Genomic DNA, 10,000 nt, shown 5'->3' on the forward strand with positions numbered 1-10,000 from the left:
AGTAACGCTAGTCACGCAACGCTATTTTTCGTAACAAGATAACTATTTGTTTTCGTCACGTAAACTGTCCGGTGTGTCACAAAGTAGATGTAAACCAATCACTTTCAACAGACCAGACTTACAACATAATCGACTTACAAAACCGTGCGTATGTTTACCATATTTGTAGAGCATGGCATGATGGCTCATAACCAATGATGGCTGAGCCAACGAAAGCTCTCGAATTGCATTATCCAATCACACAGTTTTTAATAAAATAGATTACACAGATTGGAATTGTAGAATGTGGCCATTGGCTGTATGAAATGATATGGGCGTTTCGCCAGAACAAAAAAATATAATATCGGCCGTAATAACGAAGTGACCGTAAGGCTAAGCTGCAACCAGCCCTTTGATTTTGAAAAGAGAGAAGGAAATGATATGTAGGGAGGGAGGGTATGATCGCAGGTTATCGTAAGGTGAGCTTTCACTGTAATTTCATGCCAGTCATGCGGAAAGCGGTCAACCAAATTTTGGAACACTCATCCATTACCTGTTTAGCCTTAAACCCCCATTAGTATGACCCAACTAGTGGACTAATGCAAATCCTACATTTTAATTGGCTACGCTACTAGAGGAATACAAGTAATAGTCGTCAAGTAGCGAAAAGAGTGACGCTTTCTTTCGATTTATTCCCAAATAAATATTTCTTCAACGTTCATTTGCTAACTTTATTATTGCCTTTTCTGTCCGAATAGTTGGGTAATACTAAAACAATTAGACCCTTCGCCCTCAAGGGCCACGGGTCTAATTGTTAAGACCATCACCTTAAACGGGGTGCGTTATAATCCTTTCGTGGTCTGGTAACTGCACTGAGCATTAGCCTTTTGTTCCCATGAGCTACCTATTTTTTCTCTTTACAGGGAGGCTATGTGTCTGATCACTTTTCTCATCACTCTTGGTGTTGCCGTTGTCACCCATGCTACCAAGGATGTAGGCACAGCCAAAGGTCTTAGATTTCTTGGTGTCGGCTATAATATTCTAAGAGGAAATCCCGACGGCAGCCAATTGTCACACGGTGGTGTCGACCCAGGTCTGCTCTCCACGAGAAAGATATTCAAACTGACATGGGATACAAATAAAACTTCTGTTGATGGATTGTACCGGGTACCAGACCAGGTTGTCTTTGTTCATCGCTCATCCTGCGTCAAAACTACCTCAAACGAAGTATTTTCCGGGGTCAAGTCATATCAAGATAAACTCAAGGTTGATGTGGAAGCCAGCGGTGAGCTAAGACGTTTCATAATTTAAACGATTGGACTTCAAGTATACAAATAGATTTGATGCAGACACCATTGAAACTTGGAAGACTAATTGTTCTACAGGCAACACACTCAAGGCTGTTATAAATTCCATTCTCATGGCAACTCACTTCTTTCCAGTCCCCTCAAGGCCGTTTTCAATCTTTTAATGATTTTCATCTCGGAGAAATTGAACCAAGCCAAGAACTCGACCTAGCATATTTATACGCTTGCTGGATTGTACAGATGAGGCACCATTGGCAAATACTTAAACTGGAACGCCAAAGATGACCAGAAAGCCTTAAACATCGGGGAGGTCTGGAACCTAGTATGTTGCCATGGTAATAAAATTGTCAAGCTGATATTGTGGAACACATCTAGCAGTGTAGAATCAAATACTTCTTATACAAATCGGTTGAGATATATTTTTCTTCGTATTTGATCAAAATTTGGCTGAGTTTATGACGTTATAACTTCGCTTATTTGCATATTTTGAAAAGTTATATCTTGAAAACATATATCTTGAACAAAAAGACATCTTTGAAACAAAGTAGAGACCATTTTTTCTATACACAGACGTTTTTTAATGTTTTAAAATGGCTTAGATAGGACCTCTCTGATCTTTTTTGGAATTATGAAATATGTATCTGCCCTGTGAAGCTTTAAGATTTCATGAGCTTTTCGCTCATAGATTGCAGAAAGTCTGATGTGCCAGTTGTGCCGTAATTCTTTGTTTGATCTCAATTCAAAATGACTGCCTTTTTACGATCCATAATCATTTGATTAATTTTTTCGTCAATTGTTGCTATCTTCGATGAAATTGAAAAAATGCTGGAATCCTAGATCATGAAGCTACGATTACGGTAGTGAGTGACGTCATAAATAAAGAAATAACAATGTCATTTCATGGCTATTTACTTCGTGCCAAATACTTGTTTTTTTTTTCCGTTTAAGAGAAAGCTTCGGGGTGCGTTAGATGGGGGAAAGGGTTCCTCCACAACCCTCATGGAAATTTGAATTTAAACACAGCATAAAATATTTATTGTTTTTATCATTATTAATTTTTCGTAGCTGGTTTCGACGCAGGATTATGGAATGTTGCCTTCAGTCTCAGTACAAGTAAGAACTTATGTAAATTTGTCTGACTCTTATCAAACTTCATCAAAGCAGTTATCGAACACAAGTTCGATAACAAGTAAGCCTTAAAGGTACTTAAAGTAGGTCATTAACCATAATGACGTTTAACATCTTCCATTTTAGTTACTAAAACAATGTAAGTTTAGTAATATCGTAGTTCAAAGAACATAAATGTGGTTTCGCAATGACAGCTATCAGCCAACAATATAGTGTTTTGTCGAGGGCCAAGGACCTGATAGTTTTCCGTCGAGATTTTGAGTTTTAAAAAGCAAGTATCAGCTCAAGAACGATGTTCCAGGGCTACATGTTCGAGGTTTTGTTCGAGGGCTTACATAAAATTTCCAAGGACAACTATTAGTCCATAGGCCCGAGAAATAAACTCTGTGACCTGACTAATGTTTCTTGTAACATTTTAGCGCATGTTCGTCTTAAAGACGAGGAAAATAAAAAATGTCTTATTTGAACGTGCACATGAACTCCCCGAGGGAGGGGGGGGGGGAAATCCCATATAAAAAGGACGGGGGAGCTCGTCGGAAATTTTGAAAAGGACCCCTAATTGGTACCAAGATCCTGTCTTTTAAGCGTGCCATGAATTTTTTTTTCACCCCTAAAAGGTACCAAATTTTGGGTTTTAAGTAAGCAGAATTAAAAATTAGTTACCTGTCAAATGTCTCCTGTCATAACGTTTCGGCTCAATACCCTAAAAGGTATCCCTAAAGGTCCCGCTGTGGACCTTTTGAGGCGTAAGAGGTACCAAAACCGCCTTTTTAACCCCTAAAAGGTACGAAGAGCATCCACGTCCTTTTTATATGGGACCCCCCCCCCCCCCCCCCCACCTTCCCTGGCAACTGACAAAGGACTTCGTACTGTTCGTCTTTGTTCTCGATTTATTTTGTTGTTATCTTTGCTAAGATATTTACATTGTCACTCTCTTTTATTTTGGTAACAACTGTCGTTTGACTGACACGGCTTTCTTGTAAACAAATTTTATGTAATCGAAGAAACTCCCGCGGTTGATAAATTAACCTTGTGTCTATTTCTGCCCCTTGTCTTTGTCTCCACTTTCTCGCTATTGTAGGTTATCAGAGGATGGAAAAAGAGACAACAAAGTATCATAAAGTCTTTTTTGAAAAGAAAGAAGTCTGCAATATGGGCGTAGCTCGATATCAACTGGACTTAGCTCGAGTTCAGAAGTATTCGGTTACAAAAGACTTTGCAGCTGCTGTGTGTAGCTTGCCCAAAGAGTACGATCAAGGAGCTTACCGCAGATTCATTGACAACTGGGGAACGGTGAGTGTACTGACTACGTTTTTAGTTAAGCCTTTTTTTAGATTATCTTCTTAGGCCTTTTTTGTGCTACCAAATTATCTTTTCGCCTTACGTCAACAAGTGTTTTGCCGAGTACAAAGTTCAAGACTTTTATTTCGACAACAAACCGGTGTTGTTGACGATGGTCACAATTTTACCTACCGGCGTCTGAATTTCTCACTTGTTCGGGTTATTAAAAATGTCTTGTTTTTCACTGAAATAGATGAGCGCTCTGATAGGTTAGTTGTATAAGCGTCATTTGTCAAAGGGCGCGGCACTTTGATGTTAGTTGTTTGTTTACTGGTCTAAAACTGCAAGCTAAAGAAGAGATTTGTTCTAACGACTGAGAAGATTGAGATTTCTTGCCAGCTTAGAAGATGCGTACTATTAGAAGAAATTGATTTTTATAATGCTCACTCCTTTGTCACAAGTAGCGAGGTCATCACTTCGTAAGCGCGATGAAATGGACTTGATGTTGACATACCTTACACGGTGAGCGTCAGCAGGACTCAAGCAATTACTAAGCCTAAATTTTGGCAACAAATTTTGAGTTTTTGGCCTTTTTAGGTGGGAAAATGACGTAACCAAATTGTTGCCAAATTTTCTTTCAGTTAAAGCATATCTAACGCGATTTGTAAAACATCTTACGATAAGGATATCGAAACTGAAAGAAGATTCGTAATATGTCTATTCATTCAAAAATTAAAACAATTTAAAATTTAATTTTCCCTCATTTTGTGCTAGTTTTAGTAACAATAATTATTTTCTTCCAGCACGTTGTACTGAAGGTGGTACTGGGAACTAAGAAGACAGAACGTCGCAAAAGTTCGTACACTAAAATTGCCAAGTATGCCATGGAAAACGTAAGAATTGTGAAAAAAAAATTTTAACATGCATATTAATTAAAACACGATCATGCAGTTAAAGATTTACAAACTGAAGCCTTCAATCGACGTTATTAAATCATTGACTGCTAAACTAGACAAAATGGGGACCGATGGTACTTATTCCACTTGTAATGTAAACAATTGAAATACAGGAGATATCTTTAATGATCAGCTGATAGATTAGGGTTACAAGTCTGACAAGGTACATATAAATAAAGGAATTAACTGATGTCCCTGCTATATTGCATGAGCGTGCCGCAAATGCAAGCTGCTGTATAAATACATACATACATGACTTTATTTCATCTCGAATTTAAAGAGTAGCTAAGCAGGTAATATCTTCAAGAACTTGAAGAAAAGAAAAAGAAAGAAAGATTTACAAGTAATAAAATAACATTACTAACTACTAATTATATATCTGTTAATGCTAAGTGCTATGAAAAGAGATGGTTCGTATTAAACATTTCAGTAAAACTAGCCAGAGTGGACCCCGTTCTAATGTTATCAGGTAGAGAGTTTCAGGTTTTACATGCAGGAAAAATACTTAAAAGAGTGAAGACCATAAGAAGGGAAAGCAGGTCTACACAACAAAAAATATATCAGTTCCTCCAAGAAAGTAGACCGTTGAGCACAACGTTAATGAGTCCCTAAGATACGCAAGGTAAAAATTGATATGGATACATTTATGAATCGTGATTAACATATTTTGTACTCTCAGATTGTAAAGTGATGTAACTGTTGCTCTACCTAACAGCTGACTATATGCTGATTCCCTGTCATTAAAAACCACACACATTGCACGCTTATTCAATGACTCAAGTGTTTCGCTACTCCTAGAGCTACAGAAGTGCCATACTCCAGAACCATACTGAACGTGTGGCAGAACAAAGGCCTTGTACAATTTTAACATGGTGGAAGTGTTTACAAGCTTGCGGAACTTTATCATAACTTTCAGTTGATCGTTGACTTTTTTGCAAATAAGCGAGACTTATACATACTTTTCACAACTGTGGTGTCGTGTATATGCTGAGATATAGTCCGATAATAAACCCTGATAGAATTCTTGCAACTGGATGGAGAGCAGCCTTTCAAAGATACTACTATTCAAACAGGGTAGAACGGTTACAGGCTTGTAGTTACGTTTATCTATCTCATCGTCCTTTTTGAATACAGGGGTAACTTGAACCATCCTCCACCTTGAAGGATAACGCCCTTGTGACCACGACAAAAAAACCTATGCATGCATGTTAGAAATGTTAAAATTAAACGACATCCCTCATCGGGAGAAATGGTGCGACATTTATGCATATCAATGAGCCATTGCAGCGGACTATTCAAGCGTGAATGCGCGATAAAAGCGTCAAAATAGTAAAGAAAATGGATGTTTAGGGGGCGATAGACTAACTAAAATCGGCTTTTCTGGACGTAAAAGTGCAATTTCTTTAACATGATACAGCGGATTCTTATACTTAAAGGGTTAATATATCATGGTGGCCTATTTTTAAGTGAAATGAAGGAGATTAAGTTGTAGACTTTTTACTTTGAAAATCGGGCTTTTTGCGGTATCGGCAGTATGGAAAAAGACCCTTATTAGAGTTAACTGACTGAATAGAGTGTAGTGTAACATGAAGTGCTAGATTTCTATCCCATATGAACCATGTGAGCGTTAGCCCTACTGATGGAAATGGGCCCACACAAGGACAGAGAAAAACTCAATGAACGTGTACAAGTACAAGGAAAGGTTAGGTTTATACAAACGTTGGCCGTGTAGCACTTTTATTTTAAACAGAGATAACTGAATAGAGTGTAGTGTAACATGAAGTGCTAGATTTCTATCCCATATGAACCATGTGAGCGTTGTTAGAGTTACACATCGATTTTCTGCCAAACTAAGGACAAATGTGCAGATGATAGAGCAGATTAGTTAATACACATGTATTACCCACACGTTAACAGCTTTTTCTCGAAATTTGGAGCAGAATAAGTTGTAAAGTTTTGCGTGTACCGTTTAAAATTCTGTTCAATATGTGATCAGTATAGTAATTGTCAAAATTCGATAAAATCGTACGATGTAAGCGCTATGCCTTGCAAAAATCTTGGTTACCCCCACAAAACGTTTGTCTTGCCAATAGAAACTGAATCATGTTAATTCTTTGGACTTGCAGATAGAATCATCGCTGTCCGTGGCGTCTGGTTCGGACGGGGGATTATTCAGTGCCTCTTTGCAAGTTAATATCAGTAAATTCAAGCAATCCACCGCAGATACGAGTAAATTTACCGAAAAAACGGTGGAATTCACATCTGGAGGTCCCGAAATGCCTGAGCCCATTAAATTAAAGCTGATGCCTATTTACAACGCTGTTGAAGATAGTTTTTTCAGCGTCCTTGACCAGCAATATCAATGTAAAAATGTGGCACAGCGAAAAGGGAACTTCAAAAAGATCTTGCAGGAATACCCGCAGATAAATCATGTTTCTGAACCACGAGGTATGATTTCACACTATGCGTTAAAAAAATACTTACCGGTAAAATGCTCAAACAAAACAGTCAGGAAAGCGTTGTTAGTAATAAATGTTATTAGAGTCCATGGTCCCGTCATGGGTCATAGGTCATCGGTTCCTGGCGTAACGTCAACCTGGGTAATGAGGAATGAAAGTGCCACTCGTTTAATTTTCAGATCCTGAGGTGCGTATTCCTCTCACTTGGCCATTCGGTACCTATGGACTCCCCATGACAAAGTCGGGATGTCCGCGTGGAGGCTTTTGGCACGCGGGGACTCGTTACCATGACACCGAGGATCGGAATTCAAACAATTATTGGTCTAATCCCTATGATTTAGCAGGCAGAGTCCGTAAAAACAACATGGAACAAATGTTTTGCATGAAGACACTGAGCAAAACCTCTAAGTACAATCTCCCTTGGCCCAAAGGAAAATACTGCATCTACAAGAAAGGAAATTGCCCTAAAGGTCAGTGTATTGCTCTTCTTTATGTGCCCTACTTTAATTATGAATCATTTTTGGTTAATCGTTCCGACTCAACAGCGTAACAGACCAAACAAAATACCCAATGATGCGACACGAGCATGCTTGCAATACACATTCGCTCGTGTATTTGGGAAAGTTAAAAAGGCAAGTTTTGTTCATAAACGGTGGCTTAAAACAGTCTCCAGCACCTAGATTTTGATGGGTCGCTGTAACCACTATTTATCATTTGATGCTACTACAATCATGGTTATGCCCCGGCATCAGTGAACACGTTGTGATTGTAGCATCAAGTAATAAAAATTGACTACAATGGCCCATCAAAATCTAAGTGCTGGAAACTGTTTTGAGCAACCTCAAGTTAAGACTCAGAATTCAGAGTGGCCTAACAAACTTGCACTATGGTTCTCAGTTTGGGAACGTAATAAGAGACCTTCTTTTAAAAGAGAGCATTTTTCTTACCCAGAAGGCCGGGACAGCAAAATGAAAGACGCCATTGTCGGCGAAAAGTGGAATTCGACAACTTTTAACAAACTTGCAAAAAAGAAATCCTTTCCAGTAAAATTTAATTAATGTTCTGTATTGTGCCTATCAGGTTTCGGGCACGGAGACGTTCGGTGGGACGACGAAGATGACCGTAATGCGAACAAGGTCACCGGTCAGCTACCAGACGGCGTTTATGACAGGAACACAAGAATCTCATTCTGCTGTCGGGGTGATGGATACACTACTAATGTCATTAATCTTCCCACTGACAAGCCCTTCGTTTTGCTCAAGTATAATTCCCATCAATGTCAATTTGTCAATAATGCTAAAATAAGGGAAGAATTCTTCTACTGGGACAATGAAGATTTCAAACCCCATACTACTGAGGTCCGAGGCAAACACCCCGTTTTGGAGAAGCGCAATAATAATCTTAAAATCCACTACTGTTATTATTACAAATAGCCATAAAAATATGACGTTCTCACGTATGCATTATCTCCTAAAATGTTTACTGAGAAATTAATATACTGGAAATTTGTGAAACATCAAAGCAACGTGCTGAATAAGAAGATTAAAAATAAAAGTGCAAATCAAACTGTGGAAGGTACAGGCTAATTTGATTTCATCATAATTGTTCTTTAAGAGAATATTCATTAATGAAGGATGTCTCCTTATTATCTTTGTAGTTCGTTGTTACAGCGGGTAGCTCCCTTACCGCAACCCTGTGGCAGAGAGACCTTGTATTCCTCACGTCGCTAACACCCGCGATACTCTATCCAAGATCTGATAATACCATACGGCTTGTTATGCCACCAATCCGAAGAGTATTCCAACATTGTAGTCCAATAAGTCGTGAGTGTTGTCTTCAATAGACCTTATTCACGATGGCCGCCATGTTGGTCATGCAAATTAGCTACACACTTCTGAGGGGGCAAACAACACAAATTCGAGAGGTTATAACGAACATCTTAGCCACACAGATGATTTGTTTCACGTTCATTGAATGTTTATCACCTAAGTAATAAAATAGAATGATTACACAAGTTATTTCGACGTTTTTTAGTGAAAAATGAGCAGCTAACGAATTAAAAAGTCAAACTGTCAAAGGCAATCCAAAGATATAAAATTATTACAAAAGGTACTTAATTCTAAACACTAAAATGGACTTTTAGCAATGTTATTTCAATATTTCTACAAGCCGATTTTCCACAATTTGCCTTTTTTCCAATGTTTGCCCCCCAGCATAACACATGGCTAATTTGCATGACAATTTGAAAACGAACATGGCGGCTATCGTGAATAAGGCCTTATTTGCAAGTGTTCCCAGTTCTTAGCTATGGCCTTAGTCGGGATATATGTGCTCTTCATCGGCGGGAAGAGACATACTGAAATCTTGGGGTCAAGGTTAAGACTCTTTGGCCGTCGTCGAGTGGCTCTTGAATTCGTTGGCTCGTCGCAGGTTTCTTTAAGCTAAATGCAGCATCGATCTGGGTGTCCAACATTGCATAAACCAGTACTTCTTTCGGGTTTCGAGGATGTCCGAGGAAACAGCACCATCGACGACAGCGCTAGGCCTCGAACCATCCGGGGCGCTAACCACTAGGCTACCATGTCTCCACAAAGTGATCAAAGCTATTTCAAAGCAATCATGAATTTTTTGCAAAGGTATGCGACTGTGATAGACGAATGAAGAGGATAGATACTCGGGAACGAGACCACAAAGCGATTTCTAACGAGGGACTCAGCATCAGCTTCATAATCGGTAAAACAACAGAAATGCTGCTGCTTAACAATTAACAATTATTGGCCCAGGCCAGGAACCCATGACCCGGAGCCTACAGCTCCCATACTGGGCCTATGTAACGGCATTTTTACAGACCGATCTATTTTTAGACTATCTTTTCCGAAAAAAACAAAGG

The 10,000-nt window shown here is 39.0% G+C and overlaps 1 protein-coding gene across 4 annotated transcripts in view; it reads left to right on the top strand.

The window, feature by feature from the left end:
- Positions 1-8,676, top strand: part of LOC138051497 (uncharacterized) — a 282,752-nt gene extending 274,076 nt beyond the window's left edge. For all 4 annotated transcript variants that reach the window (XM_068897709.1, XM_068897710.1, XM_068897708.1 and 1 more), the window contains 7 exons: positions 903-1,264; positions 2,352-2,399; positions 3,496-3,707; positions 4,499-4,588; positions 6,778-7,099; positions 7,290-7,580; positions 8,191-8,676. In XM_068897709.1, the coding sequence (XP_068753810.1) occupies positions 910-1,264; positions 2,352-2,399; positions 3,496-3,707; positions 4,499-4,588; positions 6,778-7,099; positions 7,290-7,580; positions 8,191-8,543 (1,671 nt within the window). In that variant the 5' untranslated portion in view covers positions 903-909 and the 3' untranslated portion in view covers positions 8,544-8,676. The remainder of the gene's footprint in view (positions 1-902; positions 1,265-2,351; positions 2,400-3,495; positions 3,708-4,498; positions 4,589-6,777; positions 7,100-7,289; positions 7,581-8,190) is intronic.
- Positions 8,677-10,000: the final 1,324 nt, after the last annotated feature.

Source organism: Montipora capricornis, chromosome 6 (genome assembly GCF_036669925.1).
Source record: "Montipora capricornis isolate CH-2021 chromosome 6, ASM3666992v2, whole genome shotgun sequence".
NCBI lineage: Eukaryota > Metazoa > Cnidaria > Anthozoa > Scleractinia > Acroporidae > Montipora > Montipora capricornis.